Below are 21,574 nucleotides of genomic sequence, written 5' to 3'. Positions count from 1 at the left end.
GATAGGTGCAAGAGTTAAGCTGAATAAATAGAAAGAAAAGTCACATGCAATTCTCAATCCCTGTCGAGAACTCTTGGTGTGGAAAGTTTGTGTGTGCACGACACCGGGCGACTGAAGTTTTACTGGTAAAAATGGGGTAAAAAGATCCTCCCCTCTGCGGGGTTGAGTGCAACATTACTCACTGGAGCTGCGATCTTACTCTCAGGCGAAAGGCGCTGGGGGGCCATTCCTGGTCTGAATCACCCGACACGATCAGTTTTGGTATATAGACTATAGAGGTTGCTTGTGGGCCTAGCTTTTAGCTTGGAAAACATTCGCTCCATGATGAGCCGAGTTCGGTCGGCTGATATTGTGGTAACCCTTGCCGTCTTTGCATGTTGATTGCGGGGTTACCGTGCCTTGTCCAGCTTAAACTTCTGTCAACTTACGGATATACTGTAGATTGCACCAGCGTTTGCAAGTCAAGGGTAGATAAAGGGGGTCAGGATGGGTTTTCGCAGGGGGTATCCGTACGTCGTTTTCTTCTCGGTTAGGTTCACGCTCATTATACTCCGTAGAAGGTGGAGGCTCAGGGAACGACAAATCGCCGATTGGACAGATCCTTGAGCGGCTCAGCACACACAGCTAGCTTAGTTTACGCACTTATGGGCTGTACTACGGATAGCGCGTGGTAAACCCTTGATCGTCGACACACCCACCGCTGTATTGAGGGGAACAAACATCCATGCGGTCCTTCGGCAGCCCAAAGGCAGTACAAACTGGCCTTCTCTATGCAGACATCTAGTAAATACACCCGCAACCCTGTACTTGACCTGATTTGCACTTTGGCGGGCCACGTTAGCTTCGTCCAACAATCCATGCGCAGCAAAAGCATAAAATCGGGGAAGTTGATGAGCGAAACACCGAGCGGCCCGAAAAGGCAGTTTTACGCACCTGCAGGAGCTTCATTGCACAAGCGTACTACGTAGTAGATATTTAGAGCTGTCCAGGAACTCTGGTTGCTTGTCCTCCAGGCACGCCAATCGAATACACACTTTCTCTATCATGGTGTTCCAAAACCAGCTGCGGGCCTGCAAAGGCAAGCCCAGAGTCTTGATCTTGACCGACGTAACCAACGAACCCGACGACTCGGAATCACTTGTGCGCTACCTACTCTACAGCAATGAGTTTGACACGCGCGGTCTTGTGGCCTGTACATCCACGCACATGAGGTCCCGTGTAGCTCCGCAAGAGATTGAGAGCATCATCGACGGCTATGACGAGGTCGTCGACAACCTCAACGCCCATGCTCACCCCGACAACCAGTACCCGAGCGCACAAAGCCTTCGGGATATGATTAAGGTCGGCCCCCCGGTGTACGGAAAAATCGCCCTCGAGCCTTTCACTCCACTGAGTAGCGGCTCCGAGCTCATCATTGCTCGTGTTGATGAGTCCGAGGAGCCTCTTTGGGTTCTTCTCTGGGGCGGCGCCAATCCACTTGCCCAGGCTCTCTCACACGTTGAGAAGACCAGAAATGATTCGGCATTTGCTCAATTCAGATCCAAGATCAGAGTGTATGCCATCTCTGACCAGGACGATACTGGTGCCTGGATCAGAGTCACATATCCGGATATCTTCTACATCTGCTCTATCCATGGCTGGTGCCAGTATAATGTCGCAGCGTGGACAGGCATCTCAGGCCCGACCGACGTCGGCGGTGCTAACCCTAGCCAATTTACAAAGGAGTGGATAAAGGAGAATATCCAGATCGGGCCACTGGGTGCCAAGTACCCCGACTTCAAGTTCCTCGTCGAAGGTGACACCCCGACATTCCTCTATCTCATCCAAAACGGCCTGGGGTCTCCGGAGCATCCTCACTGGGGCAGCTGGGGCGGCCGGTATAGCTACTTTGACCCGTCCATGACGGGCAATCATTTTGTCGATGCCGTCGATGATGTAGTAGGCATGGATGGGCGGACTTATACCAGCAATTTCGCCACCATTTGGCGCTGGCGACGTGCCTTCCAGAATGACTTTGCAGCGCGTATGCGGTGGACACTCACTGATGATCCTTCCAAGACTAACCATGCACCTGTTGTCTTTGTCAACGACAGCACCGGTGGTCCCGAGCCTGTCCTGATAGAGGTAGAGGCTGGCGAGAAGCTTCTCCTCGATGCTTCCAGAAGTTACGACCCAGATGGACAAGACATCACCTTTAACTGGTTTCAGTACAAGGAACCAACCGCTGTACAAGGATGGCCTGTTGGTCTTCATCCAGACCTTGACATCATTACTGTCGACTTGAAAGGTCGTGGGGATCAGGTTGAAGTGCAAGTTCCGGGCCCCGAAGTGTCCGCTCAAGAGCCGATTAGCGGCCAGGCAATGGCCAAGGGCCTTGAGTACCATATCGTCCTCGAGGTGCGGGATAACGGAGAGCCCAGTATGACGACCTACAAACGAGTCGTCATACAAACTACAAACAAGGCTTTACGTGGTAGTAGGGGGACTGTGGTCGCAACAACTGCGGAGTGGATGGAGCTGCTGAAATAGATAGTAGCATTTTATCAGTATATAGCTACTCTTCTGTGCTTTATGATGCTCCTACGAATTATAACAAAACGGTTGTTAGAAAGGAGTAAAAAAATTGAAAGAAAGCAAGCCATTGAAAGACTCTCATGTACCGTATATTTCCACGACATTCATCGATGCTGGCGTTAGGTCTAACAGCTTGACATTATCGACCAAGGCACTAATTAACATTAAGGCATTATATGGCAGAGGCGGTCTAATATTTTACGTTCCTTTCTAATATACCCAATTGGATTGGATAGAATCAGCCCCAGTTGACAATGGGACAGCCCCTTATGCAATAGTCAATGGACTTCGTGGAAATATACGGTAAATATACATAATAATGGAGGTTTCACAAGAATTCATGTAGGAAAGAAAGTATTAGTAGACTGCAACAGTCTGTAACCGAGTATATTGGAACTAATTTACAACTACCCTAACACGACCAAGGTTGGCAACCTGAGCATAAGCCGCATTGGCATCTCCATTACGGTTGGAAGTGACACGAACAGCGGCAAAATAAGTGCCTCGCGTTTGGTACGATCGAGAAGCCGTCACATCCAAGACAGCTTTGCCCTTCTTAAAGCTTCCAGCTGCTTCAAAATCCCCAGTTCCTTCAAAATCCCATTCGACAGACGTAACAGACCCAGTGCCCGGAGGAACTTCGATGTGAGCCTTGAAGGACACGGCTTGTCTCGCATTGGTGATTATTTGTGTCTTGCCACTCACCGTCAGGTCCACGATGGGCTGAATGCCCTTGCGTTGGGCCGCGCTGGCAGGAACCTTGACCTGTCCATGGCCGACAGAGTATGATGTTTCAGCAGGTGGCTGTTTCCCCTTCTCAACCCAAGCACTCAAGTCTCTGAGATGCTGTTCGTAGGCGGGATGGTAGGAGACGATCCGGGTCAGCTGATCCTGGGGCACCGGCTCCAGGTAGTGATCGGCATTTGCAGTATAGTACAGTCTAAAATTCTGCCCGAATCGATCACCGAGGGCTTCCTTGACTTCTGTCCTGTACCAATCGGCGTGCCATGGGAATGCATCAAAGTCCTTTAGCGAATCCATAATCATCACCTTGCTAGTGATATTGCCAGTATAGGTGGCCCCACCAGTAGCAGCACGAGCGATAGTAGGACCGATCAGTACGTTACGCTGGGGGTACTTGGGTGTTCCATCGGCCTTGCGAAGATAATCATATCCGTAGAGGTCTGACTGAGTGGGAACTTGGTATCTATGGTATGCAGAACCTGCTAACCATGCCCGGTTGTCAACCTGGATCCGAGAACCCTTGGAGATCATGGCAAGAACAGTTGTGTTCTGACCGGGGTCGATCTCAGCAGTCTGAGAGCCCTTTGCAATTTGTATGGTGAACTGTCCGAGAGCCGATTTACCATCCCCCGACTTGATAGTGGCCTGAAGCCCGTATGCCGGTAGGGTTGAAGGAGCTTTGGCGAGAGTAAAAGCGACAGGGACTTTCGCTGAATCAATCAGAACCGACTTGACTGCCGTGTTGAATTCGACCGCAGCCTTGCGGTAAAAGTCACCGAGGTCGGACTTTTCAGTTCCAAGATATCCATCCTTTGTCCAAAAGTCGTTGACATAGGTCGGATCGAAGGCGGCAATCGTGGGAGGGACCAGAACTCGGAAAGTCCGTAGGAAGCTTGTCCTGTTCCCAGCGAGGCCCTCCCAATCCTCGAATGATTCGAGTACGAGGCCAAGCTCAGTGACCTCAGTGAGGACCTTCTTTCCAAGTGCATTCAAGTGACTAAAAGGGTCGCCATCCCCTCCAGGGCAGATCGAGTCTCGGATCTTCTCTTTTTGCGACTCTAGGACGAGACTTGCCATTGCACGGATGCAAAAGTTGTTTGGGTTGGAGACAGTAATAGCCTGGACAATAGGAATAGCACCTTGCCAAACGTCGAAGGTATTCTCAACAGCCCCAACGGTAACCATGGAGCCACCGCTGGCGCCATAGACGTAGCCATAGATCTTTCGATCAGACTGATAATACCTAGCAGCAATAGTTCGCGACAACTTGGCCACGGCAGCATCAGCACGATAGCCTCCACCTCCAGCTACATGGTTAGTATACCCGCCGCTGTCGGCACCGAAGCCAATCTCGTGGTTTTCAGCAGTCGAGTTCTGCAGAGGGTAGACCAGCTGAAAAAACCTTCCATCCCACCCAGACTTTGGAAGGTAGATATTGAAGTCGATATTGGTTTCACTGAAGTGCCCTGAGACCCTCCGGTGTGCGATGGGAGTAGCGAAGTCTTGCTCAGCGTCAATGATGGCTGTGTTATAAGTGGAATCAACGCAGTCAGCCGTGACTTGGACGGCTCCATTGTTGGTAGCACATGCAGGGCCCTTGGCTACGATAGGAGACGTTATAGCCTCGACAGTGGCAGCAAAGGCAGTGGTGGCACAAAAGCATGACCTTGATTCCCAGTGAGCTTATACATTAAGATAAAGTGTAAGAACTTACTTACCAGGCTTGCCTTGCAGTGAATGGGAACATTGTTGCAAGATAACTAGAGTGGACCGATAAAGGTCTCGCCAAGGGTAGAGCTGGTGGCAATGGAGCGTATGATTCAAACGAGATGAGCTTCCTTTCCAATAGAGCTTCCAAGCCTTTATATTATTATTTGACGTGTGTTCCCTCCATCAAGACCAGGGTCACTGTTCTAAACTTACAATAAAGGCATGAGATTCTCACTACTGATCCCTACCGCTCTACGTGCAACCATTTCGATGCCGTCCTAAGCCAAGCTCAGCTTATTCTCCTTTTGTTCATGGTAAAATATGAAAGGATCATGGTCTAGACCTAGCTTGAGGGTAAATGATGTGAATTGATATGTGCGAATGGACGGAATAAGCTAGTAACAGGAATCATGGGGTAAACTGGGGGAACAAGGGTATATTGCCTGATCATTAAGGTCAAATTATATCTAAACGGACGCCCCTGCTGTGTTAAGCAACCGACGCAAAGTTTAACTCTAGGTAGCTAGTCACATCCCGTCATCCCCCACAATCACGATGCGGGGCATGCTAGCGTAATCCACTACAGCGCGGAGCCAAGGCTTTTAACTCTACGTCCTGCAGTCAGACCGCAGGCATCGATGTCCCCGTAGTGTGAGGTTGATCCGAAAGATCCGGGGCAAACCACACTCGGTCTCGATTAGACCGACACTTAGACGTCAGATGACTTTGTTCAAGGGGACGAAATGTTGCTAGCCCACTGGCTATACCTTTTAGAAACACTAAAGCAGCATCTCGCTACAAAGTGATACCGAGAGGAAGCGGATCATTGCAAATAGACTCATGATCGAGACAAGTATTGGCCATTTCCACGGCCTCTTGCGAGGCTAGTAGACTACCCTTGACCATTTCAGAGCGCTTTGGCTTGCCATATAGGGCATGTGGAGTTTCCACTGGGTGTTGCTGTCAAATTATGCCTGATTGAGTTCCACCCTGCATCTCCCAAGTCACCTAACACCCCGCACATCACGGAGTGGTGGAGAACACAGTCTAGTCTATGATTAGAAAACGTCTTTCAGTAACTCAGTTGATTGAGGAGGGTTTTTGACGAGATACAGCCACTCGCCTGCCTAAGCATCATCTGCCAACAGGGATGGTTGTAAACGAGCCTGCGACATGCGTGCAGCATACGTCCTGATAATTCCATCTAATACTGTAATCTTCTTTTCTGAGTTGGTAGGCGACAGCGTTCGGGTAACTGCTCGGCTTGCAGTTATTTCCAATGGAACGGCCCACGTAGAATCTTTTTCACGTTTGTAACATCAAGGGACCCGGCTGTACGGTTGTATCCGCCACTCGGTACATCATTTCGGAAGAGTAATCCACCGGGAATAACCGTGGCGCAGAGCAGAGCGGTATTTAAACGCCGAGCTTGCGCCGAATGCAATCCCTGAGCCAGCTTTCAACCTTCCTTCTCCACAGTCAAGCCATTTTTCTACCTCTTTCAGCATACCAAAACCAATTTCATCATGGTGTTGGTAGATGTCCAGGTCGCGAACGTTCATTTTCAGCACCACCAACCTCAGTACAGTCTTGGTCTGGATGATCCTAGACCAAGAATATCATGGACCTTGGTTACTGAGAACACCTTCATACAGACTGCGTATGAAATTGAAATTACTCAACATCCCCCAACGTCAACTACCCAAAATGATGTCGCCATCACTCAGAATCGGCAGACCTGTTTCAAAATAGAGTCGAGCTCTTCACAGTTGGTGCCGTGGCCCGACAAGGATTCTCTAAAACCCCGGCAAAGGATCTCTATACGTATAAGAGCCTTTGACGGCCAGAACGTTACCTCTTGGAGCCAGGGGGCGTTCTACGAAACTGGACTGATGACGAGAGAGAACTGGGCTTGCCAAAGGATTAGCTCGACCCAGCTTGTCCACGGAAGCAGCTCGTCTCGGCGAGAGCAACTGCTTTGTAAAGCTTTCGGAACCAGGTCCTGCCCAATCACTAGGGCAAGATTATACGTCGTGGTCCAAGGTGTTTATGAAGCAGAGCTGAACGGCCATCGCGTCAGTGATGACTTCTTAGCCCCTGGATGGACAGTTTACGATAATCGTATCCGGTACCAGACATACGACGTAGCTGACCTACTCAAATCCTCTGATCAGAACTGCCTTGGCTTTCGTCTTGCTGATGGTTGGTTCTGTGGACGCCTTGGTTTCTTTGGCGGCCGACAACACCGATGGGGTCCTTTTTCTACTTTGATGGCACAGCTTGAGATAACATACGAAGATGGAACGGTAGAGTCGGTAATTTCAGACTCGAGCTGGAACTCGATACCGGGACCTGCAACCAAAGCCGAGCTGTATGACGGAGAAAAGTACGACGCCAACCTCGCGATCCGACATTGGTCTAGTGCGAGCCACTCGGTTGATGCAGGTTGGGAATCAGTTACTGTACTTGATCCTTTGCCTGCATCTGTTGGATTTGTTTCCGGTTGCTCGGAACCTGTTCGCCGAGTAGAAACCATCCGTCCCGTTAAACTCATAACCACGCCCTCGAACAAGACGGTCGTTGATTTTGGCCAGAATCTTGTCGGATATGTACGGATCAAGGGAATCAAGGGGCCAAAACACCACAAAGTTGAGCTTCATCATGCCGAGGTTCTTGAACATGGTGAACTTGGCCTTCGACCCCTCCGCTTTTGCGAAGCGACTGATGTGTATATTTGTGACGGCGACGCATCTGCTCATTCGTGGGAGCCCAAGCTCACTTTTCATGGCTTTCGGTACTGTCAGATCGATGGTATGGCAGATGACAGTACTCTTCTCGATTCAGTCGAGGCTGTTGTGTGCCATACTGACATGCGACCCGTGGGAGACTTCTCATGTTCCAATGAGAACCTCAACAAGCTCTTCAGCAATGCACGCTGGAGTACGAAAGGAAACTTTCTTTCCATCCCTGCAGATTGTCCCCAGAGAGATGAGCGTCTGGGGTGGACTGGAGACATTGCTCAATTTGCTCCGGCTGCCGTGAAGCTATTTGACTGTCACGGCTTCCTGGAAGACTGGATGGTGGATGTGAGATATGATCAAGATTGCCGAAAAGGTATCCCAGCATATGTCACACCCAACATATTTGGTGAGGATCTTGGAATCTGGAACCTTCCACTGCCTGTCGCGATTTGGCATGATGTGGTTATACTAGTACCATGGGCTCTCTACATGGCGTCTGGTGACATGCAGATCCTCAGTGACAACTATGACAGTATGAAGAGGTGGATCGAATCTATACCGCGGGATGATAAAGGCCAGAGGAGGTTATGGGCCAGGGACTCATTTCAACTGGGTGTAAGTGATGCCATGACTGGATTCTGTCAGTGGCTGCTTGTTATCTAACACTTTATAGGATTGGCTAGACCCAACGGCACCACCAGAACAGCCAATGGACGGGTCTACAGACCCCATTCTAGTGGCAGATGCGTTTCTCACTCGTTCATTAGATTTGATAGCTCGTGTTACAACTGCACTGAACAAGCAACAAGATGCTCGATACTATGCTCTAGCGGCAGTCGACTGCCGTCAAGAGTTCCTGGAAGAATACGTGTCACCAAGAGGCCGCATCAGCTCAGATTCTCAGACAGCTTATGCTTTGGCAATCTGCTTCGAGCTGGTGTCCGATGATCAACTGTCTTATGCAGGTCAGCGTCTGGCTACCATCATGAGGAGAAACCAGTTCAAGATCGGGACAGGCTTTGCGGGAACGCCATTCTTATGCGAGGCTCTTATCCGTACTGGGCATGTACAAGTAGCATACGCTATACTGCTCTGCCAAGAATGTCCCTCATGGCTATACACTGTTAAGTCAGGTGCAACAACCATGTGGGAGCGTTGGGATAGCATGCTACCCAATGGCGACATAAACCCCGGTGAAATGACATCCTTCAATCACTATTGCTTCGGCTCCGTGATAACGTTTTTATATGAGCGTCTAGGGGGCGTGAAATGTCTTGAACCAGGTTGGACAAGAATCCAGTTTGCACCACAGCCCGGTGGTGATATACAATTTGCGAATGCGTATCAAAAGACACCTTATGGGTTGGCGTCTATAGAGTGGAGGGTGGAGGAGGGCAAGTTCTTTATGGAGATTGTTGTTCCAGTTATGACAGAAGCCGAAGTTGTTTTGCCAGATGGTAAAGACGAAGTAAGGATCGTTAAGGCTGGGAAATGGTCCTTTTCTTGCGAGCTTTACGCTCAAGATTGGCCTGTTCTAGCGATTCAAGCTTTTCCAGATGTAGGTCCTACATCTGAGCCCAAGACAGCCCCTTGAGAGATTTCAATGAGCAGATGCAGATTTAGCCCCGCGAGTGGTATTAAAAGCTTTGAAATATTCCATGTCAACACTTGATACTTGAAAGAAGTGTAATGTTGTTGTGTTTAGTAAATAATGATCAGGTAAGACTAGATTTACCCCTGCACCTTCTCGGCCTGTTATTCCGCGAGTCGAGAGACGTGGCCGAAAACGGAGGAAGAAACCACCCAGCTGTTGGAGTCTGGCATGCAGGGTTGACTCAGGCGGGCTTAGTGCAATGTGGTGGCGCCCTAGGTAGGACGGCTCAACCAATTGCATGATTTTCGTCTTGGCCCTTGCCGTCGCCATGAGTGTGGCTTAGCACCCTGTCCAATCGCCTGTTTTACGGATACTAAGAAGCGGGCCACGCATAATCTAAATTCTTGTTGGATTACGACCCTGTATTACGAAACCTCTGGTAGATTGATATCCTGACCTTTGTCAGAAGAGGGGTATGATAACCCCTCTTCCGGCCGGTCCGGATGACCGGGACAAGCAATAATCAACATCATCATCACTGCTTTGAACACTATCCATTTGATCAAATTGACCGTAACGGATCCAACAATTCTCATAAACAGAATGAGAAATGAGTTAGCGTGCTTTCGATTCTGCCACAAGCTGAGGCTATTGGGTTGATTTGCCATGACCCAAGCATTCAGACTATTTCATTGTTAGATCGTGCAAATTGAAAGACGGCTGTTGGCAGACAAACAGTAACCTCTCAGCATTTCAGGCCAACAAGGGTATGTCAGATGTTGGCGGCGACTCTTGGGGTAGAGCTTAGCAGTAGTGGCGTGAATTTAGTGTCAGCTCGCTTCTTCTCCGCACTCAAGACACACTGGCATAGCCGTAGGCAGCAGCCAATTAAGCCTGGTTGGTGGGAGCTGGCTAACTGCTTTCTACTGCTGTGTCAGCTTACAATGTGACACCTAAATAGGAAAGTTTTAGCACAGGGATATCTCGACTACTGAATCCAGGTTCAAGTCGGCTTAGTGATATGCCGAGTTTTTCACGCTGCTAATAACGAACGCTTGCTTTTCGGGTGGTTGTCACAGATCAGACCGAGCAGAGAAAAGTCATTAGTAATTTAGGAGATCATCTGACTCTTTGGGCCACCCAAGGCTTGTGGGGATACTCAAACATGCATAAGACCAGTCAAGAAAGTAAAAATGACTAATCGATTGGCAACAAGCGATTAAAGCACATGTTGTAGAGCTCCATAAGCCTTGAGTGGCCTAAAGAGATACGAAATCCTTTTTAGGCTAAATGCAGTTTAACAGTGGACATGTAGAGCAGCACAGCAACCCTACTTTTCCCTTTAAAAACGCAGTGTCTCCATCTATTTAATCCGGCCTACTCATCCAAAGTCTCAGTTCCATTGTGGCATCATTTAAAATGCCTCTTGTTACCAACCCCATCCTTCCTGGGTTTAACCCGGATCCCTCTATTCTTCGGGTCAAGGATGATTATTATATTGCCACATCAACCTTTGAATGGTACCCCGGTGTTCAGATACACCATTCTAAGGATCTTGCGAATTGGAACCTAGTGTGTCGGCCTTTGAATCGTGCAAGTCTTCTTGATATGCGTGGGATACCTGATAGTTGTGGAGTCTGGGCTCCATGCTTATCCCATGATGGATCGAAGTTCTATCTTGTTTATACAAGCACCAGACGACTTCACGGATCTTTCAAAGATACTCCCAACTACATCACATGCGCCGACGATATCCAAGGACCGTGGAGTGAGCCAGTACACGTCAACTCCTCAGGCTTTGACCCTTCTTTATTCCATGATAATGGAAACTGCACGAAATGGTTCGTCAACATGCTGTGGGACCACCGCAGCCGACCTCTTCTATTTGCAGGTATTTGCTTGCAGCAGTACGATCCTGATCTGGGAAAGCTGGTGGGACCTAGGAAGAACATCTGGCAAGGAACGAGTTTAGGGTATGTAGAGGGTCCACACATGTACAAACGCAACGGGTGGTACTACATACTGGCTGCTGAGGGTGGAACTGGATGGCTTCACGCATGTTCCATGGCAAGGTCTCGATCAATCTGGGGTCCTTACGAGAATCATCCAGAGAACCATATCCTGACTTCAAAGGACGACCCATCTACCGAATTACAAAAGGCTGGCCATGGAGATATTGTGGATACGCCCGACGGTCGAACTTATCTGGTGCATCTTACCGGCCGGCCCACGGGACAAGAACGTCGATGTGTCCTTGGTCGTGAGACAGCCATACAGGAGGCATACTGGGCCGATGATGACTGGTTATACGTGAAGGATGGTCCAATTCCCAGTTTGCACGTCAACTTGCTGGCGGCTCGCGACGATGCGAATTACTGGGCTGAGCAACGATATACTTTTGAGAGCAATCTCCCGTCCGATTTTCAGTGGCTCCGAACGCCCAAGCCGAACCGTATCTTCAAGGCGAACAATGGACTCGTGTTATATGGTCGCGAGTCGATTGGTTCCTGGTTTGAGCAGGCTCTTGTAGCCCGTCGACAGTGTCATTTCTCATTCGATGCCGAGACAGTAATTGAGTTCTATCCAGAGGATGAGCGTCAGTACGCAGGGCTTACTGCATACTACAACCGGTATAGCTTCTACTACCTTACTGTCACTGCACACTCGGATGGAGAGAGGGAACTTCTCTTGATGAAGGTTTCCGCACCAAATAAGGAAGCATCACTGGACAGTCATACTATTGAGCCTATTTCGATTCCTGAACAAGGTAGAGTAAAGTTGGCCATGTCAGTACGCGGAGACAAACTACGCTTCTTTTACGCCATAGAAAATGAGGAACTCAAGCAGATGGGGCCGGTGCTAGATGCATCAACGCTTTCGGATGAATGTGCTCAGGACTGGGGAGACTCCCCTTTCACTGGTGCATTTGTCGGGATGGCCTGTTCGGATCTGAACGGATTAGCACGAGAGGCCCGGTTCGATTACTTTGTTTACCGTCCTGTCAGAGATCAATCGGATCGATATGGAGATTTCAAGGCTAGGGGCAGGATCGAATAATTGTATTTAGTGGAAGCCGGCACAAATGTCTTGACACCTGAGCAGGCCGCTGGGATTGAAAACAATGATTGGGTTGAAAAAGCACTAAAAGACCAGAATTGGACAGTGATTCAAATGGGCGACAACAATTCTACTGGCTTGAACGGTTCGCTTCTGGATCAAGTCAGCCCACTATTCATAGCAACGAACTTCAATAACTACGCCGAGTTTGCCATCACGGCACATGGCGGCTCTGAGCCAAATAGCTGGTTGTCCCTCGAGATGATCCACAACTACATACACAATTTGGTTGGAGGCGTAGGATGGCCCTTGGACCCCTCTCAAGCAACCGGTAGTGGTGAAGCACAATGTTCCCATGGCCATATGGTTGATCTTGGCACCGCTGCCTTTGACCCCATTTCTGGCTGCATCACTGCAACGTTGATCGTCAGTTTGCTGTCTATCAGCACAATAGCGGATAAGGATAATGGTTCACAGGCGCTACAAAGGACACCCATCTAACCTCCCAGGATAACCTCTATCCATGCCATACTGATAGCAAATTCACGAACTACGCCTCTGACATGGTCCAAGATTGGACGACACTTGAATATACCTACCCTAATCTCGCGCCTGAAACGGACTCTAACGCTGGCACAGCCTCTCCCGAGCTTATTAAGAAGCGCCTCACGGGAAAATATAGAATCATTCGAAAAGTGCTTACCAAAGTTGGCTCCGAACAGAACATTGAGGGCCTTGACAATAACTACGTAATCAACATCAGCTACAATAGATTCGCCTTGAACGGAAGTAGTTACACCATTCATTTCTTCTTTGGCAAAGAAGGTGACATACCCAATTCTCCAACGGATCACAAGCTAAGCCCTGATCATGTGGGCAGCATCCATACATTCTCTGCCAACTACTGGACTCGCGGCAATAAGAACGGCATCAAGTGTGGCAACTGCCAGAAGCAACAAAAAACTCACCAGCTGTCGAAGGGTCAGGTCTCGGTCACACTTCAGCTCAAGGATGAGACACGGGGCTGTTAAATCCAAGGCTGATGGTTTGAAGCGGATAATACATTCCCAAATGGGCGAAGGAGGACATTGCTTGCTTTCAACTACATCCGGTCTCTGTAGCTTTTCAACGTTCCGCATTCTCATGGACTGCTTGTGGAGCTCAAGTGGGTGACCTTTTGCTGATGGGTACCGCATGGATCGAGGGTGCCCATACCCTGATGATTCAGCCACTGGAAAGGTTGGCAATGGGCTCCTAATAATTTAATATAATTCATATAACTTGAAATTTCATCTTTGCGCATGCAAAGAGAACTTGGTACCCTCAGTAGCTATTACAAGGGCTCTGGTCTAGGTAAATCGCATCCAGATTTCACAGCTCCTCGGCTGTCAAATTATGAGCACCAACATAAGACCGTTCATGATTTAGATGTATATTTCTATAACTACCTTCGAGAGATCGGCAATATTACTATTGACGTATTACACAGTGTGGGGTATTTACACCCTGGGGCATGGATACTTGCTGTATAGAACGTGACATTGCTTTAAGAATTACAATGCATGCTAACAGCTACAAGCTTACATCTAAGACATAATTTGATGTTTATAGCCTTGGTCCACTGTTGAAATTACTATTTAGGTTATTCCTGCTGCACTATATAAGTCAGCAGTTATATTTGAATTATCTAAGTTAGCAGGTAAACCAGTCTTTTTAAATTAAAGATTCTAATAACTTAAACTATTTTTACTATTAGAAACCTATCTTAAGATTTCTTTTTTCTTAACTTAATACTTCTATTACCAGTTAATAAATTCTATATTATATTAAAGCTATAAAATCTATATAATATATATTAAGCTTTTTAAAGTAATAAGAAATTTCTTATCTCTATTAATTAAAACTCTATTTTAAAGCCTTTAAGTTATATCTTCTAAATATACCTACTTTATTATAATCTATTATAATATTTTATTATCTTATTTAGCTACTATATTATTTAGTAATAAGATATAATATATATAATAAGTATATATTATATCTAAGTATATATTATACTTTTTCCCTCTATACCTAACTTTTTATTTAATTAATTAAACCTTAATAACTCAGTATATTATAATTAAATACTAAGTAAAAGATTCTTCTAGCTCTTTAAGCCCTTTAAAATAACTTAAAACTAAGTATCTGAAGTACTATAAGTATCTATAAGATTAATAAATATAGATTGCATTGCCAGTAGAATAGTATCTAATCTTAATATAATTAAATCTTAAAATTATATTAACTATTTAATTTAGAGGAAAAGATTATTATTTAATTTATTTTCAATCTAGATTTATAAGAATTTCCCCTATAATTATATAATATTAAAGAAATAGCTAACTAACTGCTTGCTAACTATAATATATTACCTATTAGTAAGTACTAGGCTTCTAACTTTATTAGGCAATAACTAGACCTTAAGATATATTTTTTTTATAAATATAACTATTAGAGAGCTAAATATAAAGATCTAATAATTATTTATATTTAATTTAAGCTTGTAGAGAATATAATTATAAAATATAATATTAACTTAGCTAATATCTATAACTTTAATAAGATTAGCTTTATAATAGGTATTATTATAAGTAGAATAGTTATTATAGGTATAAATAGATATAGAAACTTAAAATTAATTTAACCTGGAAACTAAAAATAAGTTATAGTTATTTAGGTAATTAATATAGAAGGCTAGGTAATCTAGCTATTTATTATAGTTATAAGCTAATATTACCTTACTAGCTAGTATTAGAAAAGTAACCTTCTAGGTAATTAGACTATTATAATAACTTAAAATAGTTAAATTAATAATAAAATAAATCTTAAGTAGCTTAAGTACTTTAATTAATAACATACTTAATAAGTAAGTGCTGTAAATAAGTAAGTATTATATTTTTCCTTATTCTTAAAATTAAAATCTTAATAAAACTATAATAAAGTATTAAATAAATTAAAACTAATTACTATACTCTTCCTTAGAAATCTTAATTATAATCTAATAAGTTCTTATATTATAACCAGCCTTTCTATATATTTTATAATGCCTTTTTTTTAGCAGTACTAACCTCCTTTAACTACTACTTCTTAATAATTTAGCTACTACCTATATATTAATATCTTTCTAATCTATTTTATCCCTCTTCTTATTTAAAGTTATCTTCCCTTCTTTATATAGGCAGGTTTTTTTTACTTTATATTACTTACTAAGAGTTTTATTTATCTATTAAAAGATCTAGACTTCAGATTTTAATAATACTATCTAATATATTATTGCTTTTATTTCTTTAGTAAATAACTTAAGCGCCTTAAAAATTAATACTGGAGAGCTATTCTAATATCTTCTTACTTATCTTTTAAGGTATTTAAACTGTAAATTAGCCTTAAGTATTATCTTTAGAGTCTTTAAGACTTAAGAGTTAAAAAGACTGACTTCTATTATAGCTGGTATTAGAGTCTATAGCTATATATTAAGCTTTAATATAATATTTTCTGAGTTTAAGGGAATAAGTCCAGCCTCTTAAAAACCTCCTTTAATATTACTTCTTATTATAGCAGCTATATAAGCAGTATAAAAGGCTGGGAAGAATTTAATCTTTAAAATATAAGTTATAAAGTATCTAATTAATTTCTTAATTACTTAACTATAGGCTGTTTTAAGTAGCCTAAAGTACTTAATATTAAGAGGCTAAAGTAAATAAGATAAATAAGATAGTATATAAAATATAATAATCTAATTCTTCTTATAATATTTCTTAAAGTTAATAGAGTAGTAACTTTTATATCTATTAAAAATTAGAAGATAATAGCAACTAATTAATTAATTTTTTATATATTAATTAAAGTACTTAAGCTACTTAAGATCTATCTTATTATTAGTCTAGCTATTTTAAGTTATTATAATAGCCTAATTACTTAAAAGATTACTTTTCTAATACTAGCTAGTAAGGTAATATTAGCTAGCAACTATAATAAATAGCTAAATTACCCAGCCTTCTATATTAATTACCTGAATAATTATAACTTATTCTTAGTTTTTAGGCTATACTAATTTTAAGTTTCTATATCTTTTTATACTTATAATAACATACTTAATAAGTAAGTGGGCTAAATAAGTAAGTAGGCTAAAAATCCCTTATCTCTTATCTTTTTAATTAATTAATTAATTCTTAATTACTAAAATATCTTAATTAAATAAAAGAGAAATATCTTTTTATTCTTTAAGCCTTTTAAAATAACTCAAAATTAAATATCCAGAGTGCTATAAAATCTATAATATATATTGTAATATCTTATATTACTAGCAGAAAGGTATATTATCTTAATACAATACTATCCCAAATTACACAGGCTATCTAATCTAAAAGAACAGATTATTATTTAATTTATTCTTAACTTAGATTTATAAGAGTTTCCCCTATAACTATATAATATTAAAGAAATAGCTAATTAACTACTTACTAATTATAATATATTACCTATTAGTAAGTACTAAACTTCTAACTTTATTAAGTAATAACTAGAACTTAAAATATGTTTTTTTTGTAAATATAACTATTAAAAGGCTAAATATAAAAATCTAACTGTTATTTATAATTAATTCTAGCTTATAGAAAATATAATTACAAAATATAATATTAACTAGGCTAATATTTATAACTTTAATAAGACTGACTTTATAATAGATATAATTACAAGTAAAATAATTATTACTAGTATAAATAAATATAAAAACTCAAAATTAATCCAGCTTAGAAACTAAAAATAAGTTATAGTTATTTAGGTAATTAATATAGAAGGCTAGGCAATCTAGCTATTTATTATAATTACAAGCTAATATTACCTTGCTAATTAGTATTGGAAAAGTAACCTCCTAAATAATTAAGCTATTATAATAACTTAAAATAGCTAAATTAATAATAAAATAGATTTTAAGTAGCTTAAGTATTTTAATTAGTATATAAAGAATTAATTAACTAGTTATTATTATCTTCTAATTTTTAATAGTATAAAAGTTACTACTCTATTAACTTTAAGAAATATTATAAAGAAAATAATATTATTATATTTTATATACTATTTTATTTATCTTATCTATTTAGCCTTTAATATTAGATACTTTAGGCTGCTTAAAATAGCTTATAATTAAGTAATTAAGTAATTAATTAGATACTTTATAATTTATATTTTAAAGACTAAGTTCTTTCCAGCCTTTTATATTACTTATAAAGTTACTATAATAAGAAGTAATATTAAGGGAGGTTTTTAAGAGTCTAACTTATTCCTTAAACCTAGAAAATATTATATTAAAGCTTAATATACAGCTATAGACCCTAATACCAGCTATAGAAGAAATTAGCCTCTCTAACTTTTAGATCTTAAAGACTCTAAAGATAGTATTTAAGGCTAATTTGCAATTTAAATACCTTAAAAGATAAGTAAAAAGATATTAGAGTAGCTTTCTAGTATCTATTCTTAAGATACTTAAGTTATTTTCTAAGGAAATAAAAGTAATAATATATTAAATAATATTATTAAAGTCTAAGAATTAGATTCTTTAATAATAAATAAACTCTTAGTAAGTAATATAAAGTAAAAAGAACCTACTTATAAAATAAAAAGAAGATAATTATAAAAAAAGAAAAGAAGTAATTAATTAAATAGATATTAATATATAAATACAGACTGAATTATTAAAAAGTAGTAATTAAAAGAAGTTAGTAATATTAAGGGAAAGATATTGTAGAACTTATAAAAAGGCCGGTTATAATATAAAAACCTATTAAGCTATTATTAAAACCTCTAGAGAATAATATAGCAATTAATTTTAATTAATTTAAAGTATTATTACTTTTTTATTAAAGTTTTAATTTTAAAAGTTGGGATTTATAGTCTACTTACTTATTTAGCTTACTTACTTATTATATATATTAATTATTCTACTTATAATTATATCTATTATAAAGCTAGTTTTATTAAAATTATAGATATTAGCTAAATTAATACTATACTTTACAATTATATTTTTTATAAGCTGGAATTAATTATAAATAATAGTTAGATTTTTATATTTAGCCCTCTAATAATTATATTTATAAAAAAAAAATATTTTAAGCTTTAATTATTGTTTAATAAAGTTAGAAGTCTAGTACTTATTAATAGATAATATATTATAGTTAGTAAGTAGTTAATTAGCTATTTCTTTAATATTATATAGTTATAGGGGAAATTCTTATAAATTTAAGTTAAGAATAAATTAAATAATAATTTATTCCTCTAAATTAATTAATTAATATAAATTAAGAATAATATTATATTAATATTAAATACTCTTCTATTAGTAATATAGCTTTTACTTATTTACTTTATATATTAATATAGTATATTAAATATTTAATTTTAAGTTATTTTAAAGAGCTTAAAGAATAAAAAGAGTTTTAACTTTATTATCTTATTAAGATATATTAAGTTATTAAAATTTACTTAATAAAGTAGAAAGTTAGATATAAAATAGAAAAGTATAGTACTTACTTATTTATAGTACTTACTTATTAAGTATATTATATAAAGAATTAATTAATTAATTACTATTATCTTCTTATTTTTAATAGGTATAAAAGTTACTATTTTATTAATTTTAAGAAATATTATAAAAAAAATAATATTATTATATTTTATATATTATTTTATTTATTTTATTTACTTTAACTTCTTAATATTAGATATTTTAAGCTGCTTAAAATAGCCTATAATTAAGTAATTAAGTAATTAATTAAATATTTTATAACTTATATTTTAAAGACTGAGTTTTTTCTAGTTTTTTATACTGCTTATAAAGCTACTATAATAAAAAGTAATATTAAGGGAGGTTTTTAAGAAGCTGGATTTATTTCTTTAAACTTAGAAAATATTATATTAAAGCTTAATATATAGCTATAAATTCTAATACCAGCTATAAAAAAGATTAGTCTTTTTAATTTTTAAATTTTAAAGATTCTAAAGATTATATTTAAAGCTAGCTTTTAATTTAAATACCTTAAAAAATAAATAAGAAGATATTAAAATAACTCTTTAATATTAATTTTTAAGGTACTTAAGTTACTTTTAAAGAAATTATGCTAAGGTATTAGGATTCAGGTTAAAGATATATCTTTTAAGTTTGTCTCTATTACATATGTGATTGAGTCCCCACTATCGCATGTGTGATCCAGGCCCCACTATCACATATGTAATCGAGCCCCACTCCTGCCAAACATCAGAATCCCCTCTTAAACTCTTGGTTCGTGTCAATCATAAATTCTCATCCTCTTCTTCCCCACTTTCATCACCGTTACTATCTTTGTCATCTTCATGATGTTCATGAAGAGTAGACTTTCGGCAGACCAGTGTCGTCTCAGCATCATCATCGCCCCCTGTCACACTGTCCAACTCCTCTACAAAACCTGCTGGAGGTATACAAACACCAAGCAGTTCTGGGATGGACGTTTTCTGCAAGCTGTATAGATCACCGTCTATAGCCATCTTAACCCCAGGCACTCTTACGTCCCTGGAAAGATCTTGCATACTATTGCCAGGAGGAAGGGGCTTCAGGACGGGCTGGACGACATGCATGTATGATGCCTTGCAGATCTCCAAAAGGTCTGGAAGCTCGTCTGCAACAGCAAGCGCCATGGCACGGAACTTATCCTCTTTTTTGATGCCATCGGTCGGACGAATCTTGTTATAGCACGTAAAGAGGCTCTTGGAGACAAAGACATAAATGCCGGCGCCAAAGACGTCTGCCATCACCGTCAATGGTCGCCAGGCATAGATCTTCTTGGCCAAGGTGCCTTCAGGAAGACTGAGCTTCCTGCTGAGATACTTGGCTATCCTTGTTGAAAGTGTCAACCCCGCGTTGGCGTCTATTCCGTTCCTGGCGAGGAAGTCTTCGATGTCTCCATTTGACCCTGTCGCGGCCGGGCTCGACCAACGATCCCATTCACGGACGAGCGACACCTTCATATCGATCAGTCGAATGTCATCGATCGTCAACATGTTGGGGCTGTCGTGCTGAACGGCCTGGGCCCAACGTAGGGTGAAGCTGGATAGTGTCGCTGGGCCACCCTTGCGGATCTCGTCCGCCACCCTGCCTGCGTTCCGGTCGAGGTCGGCGAGATGGCGTCGCGGGTGGCTGCCATAAAGGTGCGTCAGTGCATCGGCGAGGCGTTTCTGGCCTCGGCCGCCGAATACCTCATGTAGGACGGCGACACCTATGACGCAGATCTCTTGCGAGGATAGTCTGCCGCCAAAGTCCCTTTCTTGCAGCCTTCGGGCAACGGCTAGGGTATCGAAAGCCTCATCTCCCTCCTCGGGATGGTTCTTGAGTCTGCCACAGCCGAGCTTGGCTCGTAGGGCCGCCACCAGGGTGGCTGGCTTGTCATCCCCGCCGAGTCCCTGCTTCGATGCTCGCGCACCGGCGCCCAGCTGTATCACGACGGGTTCGTCGTCGGTCTGAGGGACCTGTGTGAGAATCAGGTTGGCAGATGGTCGTGAAGGGATGTCGCCGTCTTCGTTGTCGTCTCGAGAATTGTTCAGCACATCCGGCAAAACCGGGGTGGATGCCTGGAAGAGCTGGGTGCCTCTCAAGAGCGCACCTGTTACGGGAGGAAAGAGTGGCTTCACACGACTCACATGGCTGTCCGTCTCCGAATCGCCTTCTTCTTCGTCACTGGCCTGGACACAGTGCTTGGCAAGCTCGTAGGCTAGATGCTCCGGTATGCCCTTCTTGACGAGGGATGCATGCCACTGGCCGACAAACTTCTTGAGCTTCCTCTCGTATCTGGAGAGGGTCTTGGGCAGATCAGCGAGACCTTGCTCATCCGGTGCCTCGAGCGACGACAACGTATGTTGCGTCAACAAGCCAGCAGTGTCTGAACTTGAAATGGCGCGGGAGGTGGAATCCGGATGGAAGCTGGACGGCAGGCTGCTGCTGTGCGCGTCGGCGCCAGAACTCTGCCCAGAGCTGAGTGTCTTCCGCGGGAGAGGCTGACTCGACCTGGCCCCTGACGCGTCAGGGTCATCGGCAACGAATAAGCCCGCGCCCGAGAGCCCTCGCGAACCCTTGTCATATCTG

The 21,574-nt window shown here is 41.7% G+C and overlaps 6 protein-coding genes across 6 annotated transcripts; 4 read left to right on the top strand and 2 right to left on the bottom strand.

The window, feature by feature from the left end:
• Positions 1 to 1,044: 1,044 nt before the first annotated feature.
• On the top strand, positions 1,045 to 2,529 carry BGZ61DRAFT_488063 (uncharacterized protein; the record flags this gene model as incomplete). The annotated part of the gene is made up of 1 exon (XM_046250066.1): positions 1,045 to 2,529. The coding sequence occupies one exon, from the start codon at positions 1,045 to 1,047 to the stop codon at positions 2,527 to 2,529; it is 1,485 nt and encodes a 494-aa protein (XP_046093119.1).
• Positions 2,530 to 2,970: 441 nt separating this feature from the next.
• Positions 2,971 to 5,065, bottom strand: BGZ61DRAFT_488062 (uncharacterized protein; the record flags this gene model as incomplete). Its single annotated transcript, XM_046250065.1, has 2 exons — positions 2,971 to 4,984; positions 5,037 to 5,065. The coding sequence occupies 2 exons, from the start codon at positions 5,063 to 5,065 to the stop codon at positions 2,971 to 2,973; spliced, it is 2,043 nt and encodes a 680-aa protein (XP_046093118.1).
• A 1,717-nt stretch (positions 5,066 to 6,782) lies between these two features.
• On the top strand, positions 6,783 to 9,208 carry BGZ61DRAFT_406796 (bacterial alpha-L-rhamnosidase-domain-containing protein; the record flags this gene model as incomplete). The annotated part of the gene is made up of 2 exons (XM_046243168.1): positions 6,783 to 8,384; positions 8,443 to 9,208. Coding segments are annotated over exons 1-2 (2,229 nt in total), but the record flags the coding sequence as incomplete, so codon positions are not given.
• Positions 9,209 to 10,782: 1,574 nt separating this feature from the next.
• On the top strand, positions 10,783 to 12,420 carry BGZ61DRAFT_376398 (family 43 glycoside hydrolase; the record flags this gene model as incomplete). The annotated part of the gene is made up of 1 exon (XM_046242499.1): positions 10,783 to 12,420. The coding sequence occupies one exon, from the start codon at positions 10,783 to 10,785 to the stop codon at positions 12,418 to 12,420; it is 1,638 nt and encodes a 545-aa protein (XP_046093116.1).
• A 114-nt stretch (positions 12,421 to 12,534) lies between these two features.
• BGZ61DRAFT_542404 (uncharacterized protein) lies at positions 12,535 to 13,451 on the top strand (the record flags this gene model as incomplete). Its single annotated transcript, XM_046255188.1, has 2 exons — positions 12,535 to 12,846; positions 12,930 to 13,451. 2 exons carry the CDS (start codon positions 12,535 to 12,537, stop codon positions 13,449 to 13,451), a joined length of 834 nt encoding a protein of 277 aa, XP_046093115.1.
• Positions 13,452 to 19,481: 6,030 nt separating this feature from the next.
• On the bottom strand, positions 19,482 to 21,570 carry BGZ61DRAFT_469732 (uncharacterized protein; the record flags this gene model as incomplete). The annotated part of the gene is made up of 2 exons (XM_046247992.1): positions 19,482 to 20,961; positions 21,133 to 21,570. Coding segments are annotated over 2 exons (1,647 nt in total), but the record flags the coding sequence as incomplete, so codon positions are not given.
• Between the last annotated feature and the right edge of the window lie 4 nt (positions 21,571 to 21,574).

Source organism: Ilyonectria robusta (assembly GCF_021365365.1).
Source record: "Ilyonectria robusta strain PMI_751 chromosome Unknown BGZ61scaffold_124, whole genome shotgun sequence".
Lineage (NCBI taxonomy): Eukaryota > Fungi > Ascomycota > Sordariomycetes > Hypocreales > Nectriaceae > Ilyonectria > Ilyonectria robusta.
This window is presented reverse-complemented; position numbering and strand designations above follow the sequence as displayed.